The sequence below is a fragment of the Heterobasidion irregulare genome (genome assembly GCF_000320585.1).
Source record: "Heterobasidion irregulare TC 32-1 unplaced genomic scaffold scaffold_01, whole genome shotgun sequence".
In the NCBI taxonomy this organism is placed as follows: domain Eukaryota; kingdom Fungi; phylum Basidiomycota; class Agaricomycetes; order Russulales; family Bondarzewiaceae; genus Heterobasidion; species Heterobasidion irregulare.
In genome coordinates, this window is record NW_009258197.1 from 1,487,761 (window position 1) to 1,508,071 (window position 20,311).

The 20,311-nt window shown below is 49.7% G+C and overlaps 7 protein-coding genes across 7 annotated transcripts; 3 read left to right on the forward strand and 4 right to left on the reverse strand.

Moving 5' to 3' along the window:
- Window positions 1–6,886: 6,886 nt before the first annotated feature.
- On the reverse strand, window positions 6,887–7,759 carry HETIRDRAFT_231015 (uncharacterized protein; the record flags this gene model as incomplete). The annotated part of the gene is made up of 1 exon (XM_009542647.1): window positions 6,887–7,759. A coding segment is annotated over one exon (873 nt), but the record flags the coding sequence as incomplete, so codon positions are not given.
- A 572-nt stretch (window positions 7,760–8,331) lies between these two features.
- Window positions 8,332–10,667, reverse strand: HETIRDRAFT_42244 (uncharacterized protein; the record flags this gene model as incomplete). Its single annotated transcript, XM_009542060.1, has 4 exons — window positions 8,332–8,631; window positions 8,683–9,009; window positions 9,079–9,742; window positions 9,796–10,667. The coding sequence occupies 4 exons, from the start codon at window positions 10,665–10,667 to the stop codon at window positions 8,332–8,334; spliced, it is 2,163 nt and encodes a 720-aa protein (XP_009540355.1).
- Window positions 10,668–10,957: 290 nt separating this feature from the next.
- On the forward strand, window positions 10,958–13,279 carry HETIRDRAFT_306309 (uncharacterized protein; the record flags this gene model as incomplete). Its single annotated transcript, XM_009542648.1, has 8 exons — window positions 10,958–11,249; window positions 11,307–11,921; window positions 11,988–12,203; window positions 12,259–12,602; window positions 12,664–12,680; window positions 12,729–12,769; window positions 12,819–13,044; window positions 13,099–13,279. The coding sequence occupies 8 exons, from the start codon at window positions 10,958–10,960 to the stop codon at window positions 13,277–13,279; spliced, it is 1,932 nt and encodes a 643-aa protein (XP_009540943.1).
- A 1,144-nt stretch (window positions 13,280–14,423) lies between these two features.
- On the reverse strand, window positions 14,424–15,605 carry HETIRDRAFT_306975 (uncharacterized protein; the record flags this gene model as incomplete). The annotated part of the gene is made up of 5 exons (XM_009542649.1): window positions 14,424–14,934; window positions 14,988–15,119; window positions 15,168–15,324; window positions 15,378–15,491; window positions 15,542–15,605. The coding sequence occupies 5 exons, from the start codon at window positions 15,603–15,605 to the stop codon at window positions 14,424–14,426; spliced, it is 978 nt and encodes a 325-aa protein (XP_009540944.1).
- A 585-nt stretch (window positions 15,606–16,190) lies between these two features.
- On the forward strand, window positions 16,191–18,427 carry HETIRDRAFT_431496 (uncharacterized protein; the record flags this gene model as incomplete). The annotated part of the gene is made up of 8 exons (XM_009542650.1): window positions 16,191–16,368; window positions 16,433–16,613; window positions 16,681–16,707; window positions 16,758–16,840; window positions 16,895–17,040; window positions 17,092–17,378; window positions 17,431–17,962; window positions 18,021–18,427. Coding segments are annotated over 8 exons (1,657 nt in total), but the record flags the coding sequence as incomplete, so codon positions are not given.
- A 101-nt stretch (window positions 18,428–18,528) lies between these two features.
- Window positions 18,529–19,082, forward strand: HETIRDRAFT_305763 (uncharacterized protein; the record flags this gene model as incomplete). The annotated part of the gene is made up of 4 exons (XM_009542651.1): window positions 18,529–18,556; window positions 18,609–18,724; window positions 18,776–18,940; window positions 18,993–19,082. The coding sequence occupies 4 exons, from the start codon at window positions 18,529–18,531 to the stop codon at window positions 19,080–19,082; spliced, it is 399 nt and encodes a 132-aa protein (XP_009540946.1).
- Window positions 19,074–20,237, reverse strand: HETIRDRAFT_377720 (uncharacterized protein). The gene is made up of 6 exons (XM_009542652.1): window positions 20,184–20,237; window positions 20,054–20,135; window positions 19,890–19,985; window positions 19,741–19,829; window positions 19,521–19,668; window positions 19,074–19,471 (listed from the first exon to the last, which is right to left on the reverse strand). The coding sequence occupies exons 1-6, from the start codon at window positions 20,190–20,192 to the stop codon at window positions 19,359–19,361; spliced, it is 537 nt and encodes a 178-aa protein (XP_009540947.1). The 5' UTR covers window positions 20,193–20,237; the 3' UTR covers window positions 19,074–19,358.
- Window positions 20,238–20,311: the final 74 nt, after the last annotated feature.

Here is a 20,311-nt window from a genome sequence, read left to right on the forward strand (position 1 = left end):
GTTATTGTCTTCGTAGACCCAGAAGTCCCCTTCGCGCCGGATAGGGCGATTGTTGTGACGGAGTTGGTTATTGATACGTCTAGTGCCGGGTGGATATCCCTGGCCTAGGTCTTGCTCCAGAGTGTGTGCAGTAACGCTTTCTCAATGGGGGTCTATATCCCCACTGAGCAAGGTTATGAGAGAGGGTGTGGCAGCAAGCTAGTGCGAGCAAGGTAGGGGCAGAAGAGTCTATTCTAGTGTTACGACTGCTCGTCGGTAACCCCAAGAGTAGGAGGTTCTTCCCTAGGTCACTCGTGGAGGATGTGTGGAACGGTGGTCTCGACTGTACGTGTAGCACAGGAGCCAGAAGTGTATTGCGATGTGGCAATGAAGACTGTAGTAGGAAGACTACAGTGGATGAGGGTGCTGTGGTAGGAAGACCACAGCGAACGAAGATCCCTGTATGTGAAGATACAGGGGAACGAAGAGAATAGACTGAAGATCCTCAGCCTATTCTATGGGCCTTTTATACTACTTTAGGAAGTAGGGCGTGAGAATACCGTATATGTATCCATAGGTATTCCTCTAAGTCGTCTCTCTCAATAACGACTACTCTTGTGTTTCTCCGTTAGTCTCCTTCCGGCCAGGAACGACTAGGAGCTCAATGCCCGATGTGTGAGTAGTTTGTAAGGCGGCGTTCCATGCCCGCTAATACAATAGGCCCGTGATACTCGACCAACGATAAGGTGATCCGTTGGGAGTGGATGACCAAGGTTGATATCTGTACCTTGGTGTACGCCTCAACCTGTGAGGCCGCTTGATATTTGTGATGATCGTGTCGGCATAGACCGCCGTTAAGGCCCGACAGAACGTGATCATAACAATAGGCTTGTCATGTGCACTTGATGCACTAAGAAAGGTTCCCTAAGCTAATTGTGATGGCCTAATAGATAAAGACTATTGTGCATCTTTGGGCTTGTACTAGGAAGTGTTGGTTACTGTTGATCCCATCTTAAAAGAGATGGAGAAGATGTTGATTGATGATTGGATGATGCTCGTCGCTGACCAGAAGGTCTTCTCTAATACAGCAGATAACTTTGGAGGGGTTCCAATGGATGACTTGATAAATAGTGAGTCCTTGATAAGTTGCAGAGATGGGAGAATGATAAGGGCTTTGAGATGGATCCAGTGCTTCATTAGACTAAGTATGTTTTGATTGATCTGACAGAGTTTGCGATGCATAGGCTAAAGGGAGCTAGACACCAGGCACAGTGCAGAGATCAAGAGGTATACAAAGTGCATCTGGAAAACCACCCCTTTGTATTAAGCTCTAATTAGTTTTATTTATGCATAATTAAGAACAATTAGGATTAGACATTTTTAGCTTACCCCCCCTCTAAACCTGTTATAATTAGACATAATTTTTCTAAATTAGGAATTATTAGGATTGATTATAACTTGAAATTTCGGAAAAATCATAATAAATCAAGCATCACAGTTCTCATAGACTTCTTATAGAGTCATGTCTATTAAAGCACTAGTTCAATACCTAAACACAGAATATACCTTATAACAAACTTGCCTTTTGCCAGAGTTGAACTAACAACCTCATGTATACAAGCACCCAGAACAGATGCTCTAAGCCACTAAGCCACAGGGTCTAAGATATAAACTCGGTAATCTAAATAAGTAGACATAATATAGGCAACCTCAACATCTCTGATTTTATTTAACATTTATCTTTCTTCTATCTTATAAATAAATAGGTCAATAAATACCTAAAAAGTCAGGTCTTTCAGGATTTAGTTTAAACACCAGCTAAGAAGATAATAAACCAATGGAAAATTAATAATACACTTTATATAGGATAAAAATAAATTATGGCACTTATACAATTTGGACTGAGAATATGTAAAACTATGATTGAGTGTAATATTCAATGGGACTCTACTAGTATAGACAATGCTACCTGAATTTGCAAATTTGATCAAAAACATGATTATAAATAATTAAGATCCAATAAGAGAGAGGGGTTTTCCAAATAGCCACTAGTTTGGTAGAGGGTAGGGACAAGAGTATATGTATGGCATGCCTATATATAAATAAGCACAAGATTGTTGGAGGTGATCTTAATATGCTTAATGCATATATTTCCTATATGGCAGGCAAATATATCATTCTGGCACCACATACCAATATGACTGTCTTTTCCACAGCCTAATAGCTAGAGGAAAACACCAAGTTTGAGCATCTTCTGTATAACAAGGCAATAAACAATATAAATAGTGCTAAAAATTGTAATATCAATAATGATGATGATTGTGTGCTGCACAAGACAGTATTAATCACTGTACTAATAGACAAGGTCTACAAGGCTGCATATAGCATATCCCTAAGTCCAGCCCACATGTTGTGTCCTATAATGACCAGTAGCAGGCATTGGCTAACAATAACAACTTTAATGATCTTGTGTACCTAGGTCTTCATAGCCTCTTGTGGCAGCTGCCAAGCTGCCAACAAAGTGGCTGGGGGCATCAATGCACATTTCTCTCTTTCTATATCCCTTATAAAAGCAGCTGGAAAGTCAGCAAAAGAGCTACAAGATAATGATATAGGCATATATGAAGGAGAGTAATATGCTGAAATAGTATAGAATGTGCCACATCTTTACCTTCTTACTGATAAAGCAGTAGTACTTACTATTTCCTACTAATAATCAGAGACTTCTTAGTATAGAATCAGTGCTAATATCATGAAATTAGAAACCAATCCAATGCTCACAATGTGTTGCTCCCAATTAGGAAATTAGATACTTTTAGATGCTATTAACACTTTTAGATACTTTTAGACACTATTAGATATAATCCGGAGCTAATACAAGGGGGTGTTTTTCCAGATGAGGAAAGACCAGATCCTACAAGACAACAACATGCAGCCTCTGTTGAGATATGGGCTAGAAGTATTACTCAGCGTCTGTGTAGATCACTATATATTGAATCGGTAAGTACCTAGAAGTATTACTACGTGATAGAAGCGTAAGTAAAAGTGACATCTATGTCTTAAGAAGAAGCGGGCTCACCTCAGCGTCTGTGTAGATCACTGAGGGAAGCCCGACACCGAAGGCGTCAGTAACTACAAGCGCAGTGGCTGAGAGCTGTATAGTACTTCGGCAATCTCCGAGCTCGTCAAGTAAGTACGCAATAAGTAAATCATAAGAAAGAGATGACAAAGGTGATTTGCCTCAGTCCAACACACCCCCTCAAATCTCCTGAAGTCCAATAAGCTCTATCATCTTCTCAATCTTCTGACGAGCCAGCGGTTTAGTAAATCCGTCAGCCGCCATCTCGCCAGTAGGACAGTAGCGTAGCTCAATGAAGTTCTTCTCGATAATGTCGCGGATGAAATGATAGCGGATGTCAATGTGCTTTGTGCGAGAATGGAAGGCATCATTCTTGGCAAGGGCAATGGCGGATTGGTTATCGCCATAGAGAATGGTAGGTGTGGTGAGAGGGGAGAAGATGTTGCCTAAGAACATACGGATCCACAATGCTTCCTTCGTTGCATGAGCGAGCGCGACATACTCCGCCTCGGTGCTAGACTGAGCAACAATTGACTGCTTCTTGGAAGACCAAGACACAGCGCCACCATCGAACAGAAAAACATAACCCGAGATTGAGCGTCTGTGCTCCTGACCCCCATGATCAGCATCTGAGAATCCCTCAATCCCCCGCTGCTCCTTCCCAAAAGTTAGCCATAACTCTCGTGTGCCCTTCAAATACCTCAGCAATCGCTTTGCGGCTTCCCAGTGAGCACGTCCAGGATTCTGCATGAACTGTGAAAGATATGACACCGCAAAACAGATATCTGGTCGAGCGGCAACGGCAGCATACATGGCAGATCCAATAAGTTCCTGGTATGGAACATTGCGCATCTCGGAGAACTGCTGCGGAGTGGATGGTGATTGCATCATCGTGAGGTGTGCGTTTGGATCAGTGGGAGTGGAGAGTGAATTTGCGGTCTCGAGATTAAAGCGTGAGAGAATTGTGTCGATGTACGCACGCTGAGACAGGGAAATAGTCCGCGCCCCGCGATCACGCTTGATCTCGATACCGAGCAACCAATGAATCTCACCAAGATCTGTCATCTCGAAGGCCCGATTGAGGGCTTCCTTCATAGCTAAGATGGCAGCCAAGGAACTAGCAAAGAGAGCAAGGTCGTCGACAGAGACAGCAATGATGGAAACACCCTCGTCGTCACGCTTGTAGAAGATGCCGTGTTCGACGGCACAGACCGTAAAGCCCATGGCGAGGAACGCATCACAGAGCTTCTTATACCAGCGCCGAGAGGATTGCTTCAAGCCATAGATTGTCTTGAATAAGCGACAGACTTTCTCTTCGAGGCCGGGCACTGAGAAACCCGGGGGTTGCTTCATAAAGATCTCTTCCTCGAGGTCTCCATTAAGGAATGCATTCTTTACATCCATCTGATGAATTTCCCAGTCAAAGCGAGCCGCAAGAGCGAGTAGAATCCGAATGGAGGTAAGTTTTGCGACTGGTGCAAACGTGTCTCCGTAATCGATGCCGGGGACCTGCGTGAAACCCTGTGCAACGAGCCGCGCTTTGTAGCGCGTGATTTCGCCGGCCGCGCCCCGCTTGATCTTGAAGACCCACTTAGAGCCGACGACATTGGCGTTCAAGGGCCTGTCGACGAGCTCCCAGGTGTTGAGCTTTGCGAGGCGGTCAAGTTCGTCTTGAATCGCCGCATCCCATTGCGGCCAGTCCGGTCGTTTCCGAGCCGCTTCCACGGTGCGGGGTTCCATCCCCTCGGTCGCTTCCGCTGCCATTGCCCACTCTATTCCTTCCCACTTCCTCCCCAGCATCTCTACCTCCTCCAGGACCTCTTCATCGGCCTCTTCATCGGCTAGGAAAGATTCCATGGCCGCTACCTGCGCACTATCGACAGGATTCGACTCAAGGTCTGGTTTGGGGTCCTCGGATGCTCGCATGCCACGAGGGACAGCTGGCGCTCGTGCGCTGCCTGTCGTCGTTCCTTCGCCTCGTTCAAGGCGTCGGATGTACTCGGAAGGCTTGGGAGTGCGACGGGGACGCGTCGTTTCGACGCTGGGAGGAGAATTGGAGCGCTTAGGGATGTAATCCGGGGTTACAGGTAGGTTTTGACCTCTTGTTGCGCTTGCGTCGAGTTGCGCTGGCGCCGCGTCGTCCTGCTGACCTCCCGGGATGCTTGTAGGCTCGCGCGACTCGGTTTTGAGCCGCGATGCGTCGACGGCATTCGACGGCGTCGTGTCTGGGGTGCCAGGCGCGCTTGCGCGACCTGCACCCTTTGCAGAGTGCGCCGGCGTCCGTGCGTCGTCGTTTGGGCTGTCATTATCGTCGATAATGACGTCCGGTACCGGTGAGTCGTCCCAGCGCACGTTGCGCTCGACGCTGACCTTCCGTTTCATCGGCCAGTACACCAATATCCCCTTGCTTTCAGCACTATAGCCGACGAAGCGTCCTTCGTCAGCTTGCGCGTCGAGCTTGCTCCGCCCCTCTATCTTCACCCATACTCGGCACCCCCACTCGTGGAGTCCACCCAGGTCCGGCTTCGCGCCGTGGACCTTCTCGTATGGCGTTGTGCCTTCAAGCGTGCGCGTTCCGGTCCGATTCCACAACCAGACGGCATGTGACATTGCTGCACCCCACAGGGACCTTGGAAGTCCCGACGCTATCAACAACGCGCGGCCGCGTTCTACAACGGTCCGTAGGAACCGCTCGGCGGTCCCGTTTTGTGCCGACGAGTCGTGAACAGTCTTCTCATGGACTGTTCCCTCGTCTCTGAGGTGGGATTCGAAAGCGTCAGAGGTGTACTCGCCACCGCGGTCGGTGCGTAGAGTGCCGATCCGAACGACGCCACGATGGCCCTTCACGAAGGCCTCGTGTTGAAGATAATGCTTGAAGGCTTCATCCTTCGAGCGTAAGAGTTTCAGGATGATCTCTTGCGAGAAGTCGTCCATAATGGGCATCGCGTAGCGATAGCCAGTAAGGGAATTGATGGGTGCGGGGCCCCACAAGTCTGAGTGTAAGAGCTCGCCATAACGTTTTGCGCGCGGTCGGGTCCGTTCCTTCGGGAATGAGACCCGTGTCATCTTCGCCTGCACACAGGCAGTACAAAGCTCCATTTCGGAGACGAGAGCGTCGAGGGTGATGCCTTCGATGACTCTTTCCTTGACCAGCCTCTTTGCTGTGTCCAGGGATATGTGACCCAGGCGACGGTGTAGTTCCCGCGCTGATAGCACGAGGTTGGCATGAGCTTCCTCGTCTCCCCCACGTGGTATCAGAGGGGTGCCATCGGCGATCCTGGCGGAACCTGCAGTTCTCGAAATTTTTTGACTGACGACTTTGTACAGGTTGTTTGACCGCGGAATTCTCGCGACAACATGATCGGAGGGGTCGGAGATCCTGCAGATCCCCCCTTTCAGATAAATGGAGTATCCAGCCTTGTCGATGCGACTGGCCGAGATCAACGTGATCGCGATTGACGGCGCGTACAGCACATCGGATAGCCGCACGGCGGTCATGTCGTCCCCATTTGGGAGCATGACTGTAACATTTCCGCGGCCAGTTGCCATGAAGGTACGTTTGTCGGCTGCGTAAATGGGTTTGGATGGGATACTGACAAAGTCTGTGAATTCTTCTCGATAGGGTGACATGTGGTGACTCGCGCCCGTGTTGAGGCATCGGACACGTGTCATGGACGAGACGTCGGGGCCTGCTGTCAGTGCCGCAAGGTCAAATGTTGCCGTGAATCCAAATTCGGGATCTTCAGCATCCTCGGCAACTGCAAAGTTCCCCGCACTCTGGTCCGTACCCTTCTTGTGTTGGCCTGGCCGATGCATGCCTGCCGGCCATTGGCCTTCCTTCCCGCCGCCGGGTCGGAAGCAGTCTGCGGCTATGTGGTTGGTAAGTCCACAGTTATAACACTTCTTGCCACTCGACGACTGATTGCCCTTCTTTCCTTTCCCGCGTCCCCCTTTTCCTTGTTTACCTCCGCCATGTGAATACAGCGCCGTCTCGTCAGACGGTGCCTTCTTCTCGAGCCGACCTTGAATGCTGCGCCGGTCGTGCTCCTGCGTGAGGTGCTGAATGATTCCGGAAGGGGTAAGGGGCTTCGAACTGAGACTCGAAGCAGCCGTCATTACTGAAATAATGGACTCGTAGGACTTTGGGAGAGAGGAGAGAATGACAGCAACAAAGTCATCGTCGCCGAGAGCCGCATCCATGCCAATGAGCTCGTTCTGGAGTGCGATCAAGGTGTCGAGGTGCGCACGGACATCGCCGCCCTCTTGGCATCGAGAATCGTGAATACGCCGTCGAATGTCAATTTCGACCATCTTTCCCCGCTTCTCCGCAAGATCGCAGAGCGCCGTCCAAACTTCCTTGGCGGTTGTCTCCCCTTTGATTCGATTGAGGATGGAGTCGGGGATCGTAGAGTAGATCTGCTGCTTGATGGCGGCTTCTCTCTGATTGTATTCATCAACCTTCTCAATAGCCTTGTCATACTTTTCTAGAACATCATCTTTAGCATCTTCGGCAGGAAGCTCGGGCTCTCGTGGTTGCCGAGCAGTGCCAGCCAGGTGTCGCGACAGCCCTGTCTTTGATTCAATGGCTGTCTGTACCCGATCCTTGTAGATCGGCCAGTTTGACAGATCTTCTGAGAGCTTCGGAACGGTAGTGACAGTGATTGAATTGGCGAGCGACATGGCTTGGACAGCAGGGCCCATAACCTGTTGAGATATGGGCTAGAAGTATTACTCAGCGTCTGTGTAGATCACTATATATTGAATCGGTAAGTACCTAGAAGTATTACTACGTGATAGAAGCGTAAGTAAAAGTGACATCTATGTCTTAAGAAGAAGCGGGCTCACCTCAGCGTCTGTGTAGATCACTGAGGGAAGCCCGACACCGAAGGCGTCAGTAACTACAAGCGCAGTGGCTGAGAGCTGTATAGTACTTCGGCAATCTCCGAGCTCGTCAAGTAAGTACGCAATAAGTAAATCATAAGAAAGAGATGACAAAGGTGATTTGCCTCAGTCCAACAGCCTCGACCCCACAGAGAGCCCTTTTTGTTCAGATTTTTTCAGGCCTAGGGATCAAAAAGCCCCAAAATTTTCCGGATCGGCCACCCGGCCTCCCCACCTATTTTCGGGGGTCCTGCCTTGGCCACCCATCGGCACCTCGGCCACCGTTAGGAAACACACGCGAATGGATAAGAATATATTTTTACGGTACACGTACTTATACAGCGCTACAACATCTCAAAAAGGGTGACAGCCACAGCACAACAGCACCGGTTTCATGTAAGGCCACCCTGTTTCAGGATACCCGAAGCAACCTCTTTCCCCATCTTTGGCTTCGAGAACTTGCCGTTGAAATCCAGTCGCAATAGCAGCCGTTCGACATGTCGACGCACGTCGCCATCACCTTCAAACCGTTTCCCGTCTTTCATCCGAATAGATGTGTGCAGGTGCGGGAAAAGGGAAGTGTTGACAGTGTTGCTCAGCAGCACGGATTTCGAGGCATCTGTTCTCAGCGACTGCTGAGATGTCGAAAGCGACAGCTGCTCATAGAAGGCTTCCGTCAGGGAATGAAATACCTGTAAACGAACGTGAGGATACAAAAAAGGTGTTCAAACAAGATTTGGTACTTCGTTGATATCCGCCACTATTTTCCAACGCTCCTTGACCATCTCGCCCACTTTGTCTCCACCCTCGGCCAGGCTTCCTTCAAATAAAAGGGCTGGAAGAATGTCACCGCCCCACCGCTCTACCTGCGCCACGAATTGCTCGCACAACTCAAAGATAGGCCTAACTATCGCCGTCAATGCCGTATTAGAGAGCAGAGTACCTGTCAACAGTCGTTCAAGATAGGTGCTATGCATATTGCGCAGGGTAGAGAAATCGAGAGGTGCAGAAGCAGCGATGGCATTCGGGTCAAAGAGCGAAGAGATTGATTGGGTTGTCGGAGGAACGGTCTGTGAAGGGGTTCGTTCTCGTCTTGCTGCCGGATCTGTGTGACCTCTGCTCTCTATCTGCGGGTTGACCAACAGTCGCCTAAGCCTCCGAAACTCGACGTCGACGACATCTGTCATCACATACTCGAGCATATTGTCCAGAAACCAGCTCATCTCTCTCACAACACCCCAGCCACATCGTAGAAGGAGCTTTCGATCGTCGAGGTCTTCCACCGTCCCCCCTTCTCCGAGGCCAGTCCACCGCCGCCTCGCGCGCTGCGAATTGGAAAGAGAGGTCCAACAGGCATGTATCCGGGTATGAGTTTTGCGAAGGGACGACAGATAAGCAAAGAGGACGCGGTACGTTTGTAGATCATGTGGTTGCAAAAACAGATCGAGCGGCCACTCCACTTTGTAACTGAGGCACAGTGGTGTTCCAAGGAGGAGGTCATCAAAAGTGGTCTCCTCAAGAACATTGCTATTGATAGAGGATGCAAGGTCCTTTGGTTCCTTCAAGGTCGGAAGAAGTGGGCGAAGGGGTCCAGAAGGAAGGTGGAAACGGAGGCGGGATAGAGAGGGATCAAGCTGAGCACTTGTCCCAAGCGAGGCTCGCAGGAGCGCTAGCTGAAGATCCTGCTCCCGAATAATAGTTGAAGGTCCTGTACGGCCCGTTAATCGGGACAGCTTTAATCGTTCGAGTTCTCGAATCAGCGAAAGGCTAAATTCACCATTGCGAATAAAGAAGTAATTCGCACTAGGAATTTGAGTGAGCGTAATGATTAACGCCAAAAATGAATCACGACATACAGGGAATCGACAGCATCTTCAACGTCTTTTCGAGTCAGCACATGAAGCCAGAGCCATTCGCTGATATTTGTCCGAATCTCAGCAATAACCCGATCAAATTCGTACTGATCTTCGGCAAGGACGCCTTCAAGGAGCTGTGTATGCTCCGAAGCAAGACTTCTAGGAGGCTGCTCTTGCCATTTGGCGCTTTTGACAGTCCCGATCGCACGACCAACGTACGCAATCGAGTTGCGTGACTGGAGAGACACGCACGATGGAATGGAGCCATCAAGAAGAGTATAATCTTTTGAAGCCAAGGGCTCTGCAGATGATAGAGTTCCATGAACCAAGAATGCGATCAACTGTGTTCGCCAGACACGCTGTACAGCTGATGAAAGACGAGAGACGATGGCTGCGATCCGATGAGTACCGGTCAGCGAGCGCATAAGAAGCATGTCAATAAGAGGGCCAGGTTTCCACTCAGTCTGAGACTGAAGTTGATCAACCAGGGACTCAAGGGCAATGAAAGGCGCGTCCCATTCAGCAAAGGCTGCACGGATAGAAGAAAGTGGCACAAAAGATCCGCTTGCAACCAGGCTCGCATCGCGCTTGAGCACCTTCGCCTCTGTATCAATAACGAGAGTCTCGTACTCGTCTTTGAGTATCTGGTTCAACGTCGAACACAGTGCGCAGATGTAGCGCGAGGGTGAGCGCGCGAGGAGGGAACATGCGCGCTTGATTTTGCGGTAGCGAAACGCGATATGGCCAAGAGCTTCAAGACATTGCTGTTCGCCTGGATGAAGGAGGGATTGGAATGCGGGGTGGATGGTATGGTCTTTGGGGAATAGTGAGGACGAATGCCCAGCCAGAACGAGAAGGACTTCTGCAATCATGACATAACTTCGTCCACGCCGTCAACTGGTAGATATCAGGCTTGTTTCGTTCCACTCACCTCACCTTGGAGCAACGTAATTATCCTCAGTGCTCAGTCCTCCGTATCAAATATAGGGCAAGTAGCCGGTTGGAACGCAAGACTTGTTTGACAGCGTCCAGACGCGCTCAACGCGTGAAGTCACGTGGATCATGCAGGGCGTGCTGTGCAGCTCGGCGTAGCTCGGCGCCTCTGCGCGGAATGCCCATCGTTCACAACGCTGACGGTTTTATTCAAGCTTAGGAAAACGCGATGAGCCACGGGGACGCGTCGACGAATGGTGATAACAACATAGTCACTCTAGAGCGCGAGGCCAAGACTCCGCCGGCGGCGTTCTATCTGGATGATGCTTTCTCGGATGGTGATGAGCCGGAGATGCCTTTCGAATTTTCCTCTGCAACGATTCGTGCTGAGCTGGGAAACTCCTTGTCTCCTCCATACGACGACGTGGAAGGGGTCGAAGATGATTGGGTCAAGGAGAAACAGTCTTCTCGCATCACGGACGCCTCCGTTTCCACCCTTGACATCAATGGCCTCGAAGAGCGTTCACCTTCGCAGTCGACAACTTATTTCACTTTTCCCAATTCTCGCTCACCTTCAGCTTCTCATTCATCCCCGCCTGCCATTGACTCTCGACAACTATCTTCCCAATTTGATCAGATTTCTCTTAACTCTCCTCATCTGGAGCGCGCAGAGGAGCGCATCCACGAGGAGTCCCCCGTCGAAGAGAATACTATCACCGTCATGGATGAACATTCTAGCTCTAGTGGTGATACCGTTCCGCAAGATATTCGTGATCGTGAGGAGCACGATCCCGAAGCGAACACCTATCCCACCGTTCACATCGATGCCTCAGTGTCATTTCCCGTCGTGGTCGAAGTCACACCCAGCTCACGTCCAATCTCTCCAGCGGTTCACTTAGACTCCCGAGCACGGGCCTCGCAAGAAAATCCCAGTGTACTCTCTCCTTCTGAGCCCAATCCGAAATCCGTTTCGACACCATCTCTTCCCATGCATTCTCCTTCATCGTCATTAGCGAGCGCAACACTCCCTCGACCGTCTTCCAGCCACAGACCTACTCGTTCCACAGGTCCGAGTATGTTTGAAAGAGTGGTAAGCAAAACACGGCCAACGTTCTTACCTCCCAAAAGCCGCGAGGAGGATAAGAAGCATATGGCGGATTGGGAGAAGATGATGAGGCGAAGTCGTGTTGCTGGTGAGTACCAACCGTAAACGGGGATCGGCTTAAACTTCGTGAAACTGAAACGAAAACCGATCACAGAGGAAAAGCGCCGGAAAGCATTAAACGAACGGAGGCTTGTACGGGAGCTAAGAGTCGAAGAGTCACTCCACATCTGGGAACATGAAATTCTTCCGGACTGGCGAGTTGTCAACAAGAATCCTGCGCTGCGAAGACTTTGGTGGGCTGGAATACCAACAAAACTTCGAGCAACGATGTGGGAACGCGCAGTTGGAAACTCGTTGGCCCTGAGTAAAGGTAGATACTTTGCGTTCAATCTGAGAATTCTGATGTTTTTAATCACGGGTGTAAGATACATACCGGACATGTCTCGCTCGGGCTAAGCGCGCACTGGCGGCCGGTACATTCCCGACAACTACCATAAGTCTGATCGAAGACGATGTCTTGAACACGCTGCCGTCTCTACACATATTCCACCCAGAAACAGGACCCATGTATCAGGATCTCAAAGACATGCTCTATGCATGGGTCGTTGCACGATCCGACGAAGGCTTGGGATATGTACCGGGCGTCGCCAGGATCGCAGCTATGATCGTCTTAAACATGCCCCCTGTGCAGGGATTCATCACCATGCGCAACCTACTAGAGCGACATTGTATGCGTTCATTCTATGGCGGTCTAGCGACAAAAGACGATGTAAGTGGTTTGGAGGTCCATAATCGTCTTTGCTTTCTTACATTGACCATACAGCATCCAGGTTGAAGCGTATTACAGGTAATGAAGGTCTGCCTTGCTCAAAGAGGGCAATTCACTGAGCATTAGTAGGATTTTCGACACTTTGTTGGCCGACGGGATGCCTAAAAGTGAGACGGGTTTAATGCCTGCAATGTCAGGATACTGACCATCCTGCAGTCTACTTCAACTTCAAACAACACCAGATATCGCCGTCTGCTTATCTTCCAGATTGGCTGATACCTATCTTCCTGGACCATCTTCCGTTCGAAGCGTGTGCTCGAATATGGGATGTAATTCTGCTGGAAGGGGACTCATTCTTGTACCGGGCTTCTTTGGCAGCTCTAGCTGTCCTAGAGCCGCGCCTATTCTTCCCTGACAAACAAGAGCTTATGGATTTGCTACGGTAAGCTATGTTCACATCAACGTTGAGTTCCTGTTGACGCCTCGGTCCCTACAGCGGCGAGAATAAAGCGGCTTTGGAGGTAGCAAGGCGGGATGGCGTGCCATTAAACGGAGGGAAATACGAGATATATGGCGTCGATGAGGAGACGCTGTGGGACCGTATTGGCGCTATGGACGACTGGTGGAAGGAGAGCACTTGGACAAGATTGCTGACAAGAGAACTGCCGGACTTGTAGAGCGCGAAGACGTTGTAATAGGCATTGATTGTCTCTGTACTTCTATCCATCATCATATCTATACATTTTTGCGCCGCTGATATTTAGATGACGTGGACAGATGAAAGGTGGTTTTCGGAGCCGCATCGGGCAAAATTGGAAGCGCATCTGCGGATCCTTCCGGTATTGCTTCTGGCCAGTAGCCTAGATTCGTAATTCCGGTTCTCTTCCACTCCAGATGCTTCTTTATTGCTGCGCATGACGTCTGCGGGGACATAACTTCGCCTCACGAGTGCCGCCCGTCGCGCTGCAAGGGCTCAATATCCGGTGTTTTGATCGAGAGTGATGAGATTCCAGCCTCCCCTACGCTTGGTCTCAGGCTGTCGAGAACCCTCTGTGGCTCTGTCTGAACCACGTCTACTCGATATCACGCCACGGCCTACGCTTTTTCGTGTCTTTCATGTCGAGAGCGATCGAGCAGCTTCGAGCAGACTCTGGAAATAGGCCTCGACGACTCTGGATTGACTCGTAGCTCATCTGTGATTTCTGGCTTTCCTGGTGTTCTCGAACCTCGCGATCGATGGTGTGGCCTGTTGCTGCCTTTCGGGAGGCATATAAATTGTCCCCCAGCTGGGCCAGGACATCATCAGTCTCAAACACTCCATCGCATCCTATCCTCACTTAAAGTCTTCCTCTAGACTCATCCTCTCGCATTCATCCATGCCTTTGAGTCTCGTCTTAGCCGCTCGTAAACCAGTGAGCTCCCGTTTATTTGAACTGCAATGACCGCTTCTGATGCAGCGCCCTTGTGCAGTCTATCATCCTATTTGGCACGCTCGAGGCCCTTCTCGCGGCGGCTGTGTGGTCACAGTATCGGCAACCGAGGTATGTGTGCCTCTCAGTCCAGTTTCAAGATACGTGATTGACTTCGTGTCCATGTGGATGGCAAGCATACTTGTGGGCAAGCCCAAATCGCATATTCCGCCAGCGAAGTTCTGGTGGTGATTCCGATTTTTTTCGCAAAGCGGATCCCTATTATTTTATACATACATTCATCACATCTGTAACATTGTAACATGGCATAACAATTCAGCACTCGAGGTTCAGAAACGGTGTTCCGTTTTGGTCATAAAGCAAAGGGAGAGCAACAAACAAGTATAAAGCATCAACTAGCATCGATAGGCCTATCTTCCTCGTCGTCTTCATCCTGGTTACTTTTCCAGAAAGAGTACAATTTTCGTCGGTTACTGTCTCTAGTGTCTTGCTCGCTAGCAACATCAAATAACTTCCGCAATAATGCCTTCCGGAGTGGCGACCTCTCCATCTTCCCCTCGCTTTTTGGGTCCAGCATACAGGCATTGTCCAATAGTGAAGCGTAGTCAACTTCCAAAACTCGACGACGCTTTGCGCTAGGTGGCTCGTCTGAGCGTATAGTCGACAGTGACTGAAAAAGGGGATCCAAAATGGCTGATTGTATGCGTGAGTAAGTGGTGTTGGAGATAGTGCGGGAGGAGAGGCTGAGGAACGGAGAGAGGACAGTGACGAGAGGTGTAGGGGTGGGCTCGTCATCGGATTCGTCAAGTTTTAGTTGAGAAGCAACAGCTTTGTCGAGCTCCTCCAGGTAGATGTCAGCAAGGTGGTATGCCAAACTTGATGGGACGCGACTATCGTTCACACTTTGTGGGACGTCAATAATGCTCAATCTGAGGCAACATAGAAAGTGTGGTACCATAGTGGACCGCCTGGACCAGCCAATATGTCATTGTACTCTTCACACCAGACAGAGTTCCAGTTGCATCTCACTAAGAGACGGAATGACGCATTCGCGAAGCGACGGATGAGCATGTAGTATTTGTCGATCCTAGGGCCAGTGAGTTAAGCATCGCTCTGCGTGCTGCAGAAGACGTACCTGAGGCGATCGATACCATTCCACTCGCGGACCGTTGTCTCCCAGAATCCTCTGAGGAAAGCCAAGGAAGAGGCTGTCGACTCAATGGTCAAGATAATCTCCGCGAGCTCACTTGCCAGAGCTTGTTGCACAAGAGGTTTATCTGACATCCAGAAGCCTGAAAAAATATAATATGAGAGATACAGTTTCATGCGAGGGCGGACAACGCACAGTAAAATATGCCCTTCCACAATTTATCCATGTCATTTTTGCGAAGAGGAGGTCGGGACGAGTCCGAAAGGAAGATGGCGAGGCTTTTGATGGCCTTGTCTCGCGTTTTCTTGTCTTTGGACGTGTCATTGAAGAGTTATTAAGCATCCGAGTATAAGACCCACCAGTTGAAGCCAGATATTTGCCCAAGGGAGGGATGCCCGCCGCCGAGCTCGATGCAGAAGCCATTCTGAAGGACTTTACTTTTTCTGCCCAAACTGGGCGATCTTCGCTGTTTGCCGATGAATGCATAATGCCCGCAATTTGTCAGCCTCTTGATTGACGCCGCATCCGGGATTGGTACTTGCCTAACGAGCCACGGAAGGCGCGCTTGACCGACGACATCTCGCTCCTGTCTTCGACAACCTGACGTACGACAGATACTTGAATTGCCATTCCTTTGGGTTCCGGTGCTTCAAATATATACTGCTGGCCTGATCTAGACGGGTGACGTCTGCTTGTTCGAGAATGCCTTCATGCAACCCGTCGCCGATTCAACCCCAGGCGCTGCCCGCTCACGTTTCTCCGGTCTCAACAGGGTCCGTGTACAGGATTTAAATCTTTCGTCCCTTACTCGTCGCGGTGCCGGTCACGTTCGTCCCATCCAAAACACGCTGTTATTTGACTTTGGAGCCCCTGCTTCTACGTTAGAACATGTACACATGTCCCGTGGCGCGCATGATGTGGGAATCCCTGTCAATGCCATGTCTGCAAGCGCCAGCAAACCATATAAGAGTGATACACCTTCGACGGTCATTGATCGTCCCCCTTCACCATGTCTGAAACAACCCCATTGCTCGAGAACAGTCCGACCATCACAGCATACTCTGATGGGTCTGCAACTGAGTACACACCCTCATCCGCGTCTTCTCGTACATGGATTCCTCAAGCACGGTCTGATCGTACCCTAGTTTTATGCTTTGACGGTACCGGCGATCAATTTGACCAAGATGTGAGTGCTCTTGGCTTTGTATGTTCAATCCTGTTCGTTGTAGCATTGATACTGGCACTCGTAGAACTCGAACATCGTCCAGTTTCTGGCTATGCTCAGGAAAGATGATACCTCGAAGCAGCTTGTCTATTACCAGGCTGGGATCGGGACGTACACCAACCCCGTTCTGGTCACTCCTGTTATCTCACAAGTATCGGAAACTCTGGACGAAATGTTCGCATGGAACTTGAGTGCGCATGTCAAAGGTACGGTATATCGACTACGATATCTCTTTCCCGAGAATCAGCATCTGAAAACTCTGACACCACATAGGCGGGTATGAATTCTTGATGCAAAATTGTGGGTCGTTGATCCTCGATGCGTTTTCATCCCACTCATATCTCCTCCAGATGCTGCCGGTGATAAGATCTGTATCTTTGGCTTCTCCCGCGGAGCTTACACAGCTCGTGCACTCGCCGGGATGCTCCAAAAAGTACGTATCCTTGCACTGACATCACCGGCACCAAAATAAACAGGTTTTTTAAAGGTTGGATTATTACCGGTCTGCAATCATCAACAGCTTCCTTTCGCCTACACGATGTACGCGCGTGACGATGAGGAAGGCTTGAAGCTCAGCGTCATGTTCAAGAGGACATTCTCTATTGACGTGAAGATCGAATTTCTCGGAGTTTGGTATGCCATATATATGCTCTGCCATCCTACAACACTAACTTCTAGCCTCAGGGATACCGTAGCATCTGTGGGGCTTGTGCCTCGCTCCCTTCCCTTTGTCGGAACGAACAGTGCGATCCGCTTTTTCCGACATGCCCTTTCCCTAGATGAGCGCCGTGCGAAATTCATGCCGAGTTTCTATATCCAATCCGCCGAAAATGTACACTTGACGGCTTCTCCTCGTCCTGCCCCTGTTCGTAGGCAAACGAGTCAGATCAAGGCCTATGAGGATGAGGAAAACGCGAAGAGTGGATTCACTACGGATGTGCTAGAGGTGTGGTTCGCTGGGGTTCACTGTGGTATGTCCGCCTGGCATAGTATCCGTCGCCTTATGCTAACTGTTGTGTGCAGACGTCGGAGGCGGTTCCGTTCGCAATGGTGAACGTCATAGCCTTGCCCGCATCCCGCTTCGTTGGATGATACGCGAATGTTTCGAGGCCAAAACAGGCATCATTTTTGATGCTCACATGCTTCAAAATGAGGTCGGTATGAATGTGGATTTTGACAAAATGTCGCTCAAACCTCTGCCTCCACGATTGTCTCCTCGGCCTGAGCTCAAGACCCAGCACATCCAGCCCAACGACGACATCCCGTCGTTCTTCTCGTCGCTCTGGAAATTCGTCTGGAGTGCCGTGTCTTTCCCATTCATCCTCCTAACCAGCCTCATCACAGGCGGAAGGAAACCCTCAATCAATCTAGAGCCCAGACTAAGGAGCCCATTCCTTGATGAGGATGTCGAGGAGTTGCAGGATGCTTTGAGTCCAATATATGACCAGCTCCCACGCCAGTGGTACTGGCGTGTACTCGAGTGGATACCCTTGCATGTCAAGAAGCAGAAGGCCCTCGTCGCTCAGACGGACAATGAAAATGACTACGTCTGGACGTAAGTGTACATCATATATCGTGAGCTTCTAATCTTACCAACTGTGATTTTTCCCTAGCATCAACAAAGGCAGAGGTCGGAAGGTATTCCGACACGTTATGGACCGACAACTCAAGATCCACCGATCCGTGAAGACGAGATTGGAAGCTCTGGACGCGGCCGGGAAAGCAGGGACGTATATTCCCCAGATCCGTCCTAAACTCACACATGAGCCTGCGCGGAGAATGACACATCAAGATTGGAATGTCAATGAGTCTACATGGTTCAAGTGGTGGGACTAGATGGACGTATCGTTCAGTCTGAAGCGCGGGGAACTTAGTGGCTTTACTACGGCGACTGTCCGAGACTCACTTACGATTCTGTACACATCTCGTGATTGATCAACGACGTCATTGTGCTTGTTTCGACGTCAGCGGCACTGCAAATGTGTCGATCAGAATCATTGCATGGATTATTCCCCTTGGCTCACAACATTGTGTACTTGAGTATCCTGAACCTCGCCGATTAGCCCATTCCACAAGCTTTCTGAGCTCATTATCGCGCGCAACCTTTTCAACGCATCCGTTATGTCGAAGTCTCCCATCACTTGTCATGGTGAGCACACATTCAAGTCATCGATCTAGCAGCTCATGTCCACACTCGATAGTTCTCGATTCATCACTGGGAAAGCCAGCGACGGGTGTTCAAGTGAGCCTTCAAGAGTGTTATTCTCCCGCCTTTGACGGCGGCCCAGTCATATGGGAGCCTTTAGCCCACGGGTACGTTCATATTTGCGTGTTTTCTCGCCACAATCTTACTTCCATCTGCAGGGAGACAAATTCGGATGGCCGGTGCATGGATTTGCTTCCAGCTCGTGGTAGTGAAGAAGCCAAGGATAAGAACGTGGAGCTCAAAGCCGGAAGTACATACAAAATTGTGTTCAAAACCAAGGATTACTTTGAGAGATCAGGTCGGCGATGCTTCTACCCTTGGGTCGAGGTATTAGTTTTGCACGAGCCCCTCCTCTATCCTATTGAGTTGTTGGTTGCAGATACCGTTCGAAGTCCTCAATCCCACGGAGCATTATCATATACCTTTGCTCATCAGCCCATACTCTTATACAACGTATCGTGGCAGCTGAGCGATGATCCATTGAGCGCGACATCTCCGTCAACAGGCACGTAGATAACAGAGTATTGACAGACTAGATGTATATGTGATGGGTGGAAGGCGAGACTTCTGCTAGCTTCCTACCTTATTCGATCTTTATCTATCTATCCAAGAACAATTGATAGAAGTAGAGAAACAGTATGAGGCGAGAGATAAACGAAAGCAAGATGACAACGAGGAGAATGCAAGGAGAAAAAATACAGAAGAATGAGCGTTATAGTCGGGATTACAAGGAGTTACAGTGCCATTATCTAATGAATACTTTGTCATACTGTACACCCTTCACATAGCCTCCCCGCATAGAGGCCATAACGTTGTGAATGAACTGATCTCGATTCCTGCGTAGATCTTCAGCAGCCTCTGGAGAAAGACGTTGGTTCACGAAGAGTGAGAGAGGAGAGGGGAATACCTTTGTTCAAAGGGTCGTCCGCGTTTGGCTCGAGGAAGAGGTACTGCAAGCCGACCATAACCGAATTCAAGTTGAGGACTGGCTTCCAGTCTTCTCTGAGAATGTTGAGGCATACGTTGCCCTCGAGATCAACGTTCGGATGGTAGATCTGATGATAGACGAAAGACGTGTCGGAACATTGAGGAAAAAAGAGACCTTTGGGAAGCAATCGTTCACTGACTGTTTGTGTGCATTTGACTTTTGGAGGCTCGTGCGGGTAATTGGTGTTGATGACAAATGAGAAAACGAACGCGCCTCCCTTGTACATGCCTTGAAGCAATGGAGAGATTTGTCAGTGGATGAGTGATCGATCGATGTAGGGGTGCGCACCTTCATCAGGAGAGATGGTGAGAGTGAAGTTGAGGAGGTTGCTAGGATCGGGAAAATATGTCTTCATAGTTGGTGGCAAATCTAATTCGGTCAAATCTTTGCGAGACAGTTGGTTATTCGTGCTAGATATTGACGAGGCTGAGAAATTCAGGTGTTCAACGTACCTTTCTGCACGCGAATCTGAGCCGCACTAGTCTTGGGCTTCTTCTTCGCTGCCGCATCCTCATTCTTCTTCATACTCCAGATCTGTACCAAAAGCGTTAGAGAGATGGATTCATACTGAAAGCAAATTACCTTGATCATGGTGCCCTAAGTCGATGGGTTGAGTGGTGCGATTGCGGCGTGAGGGAGATCGTATAGCAGTTTGCAGACAAGCAAGCTTGTAAGTTACTATCACGAGGTCGATTGTCACTGGGCCTCGG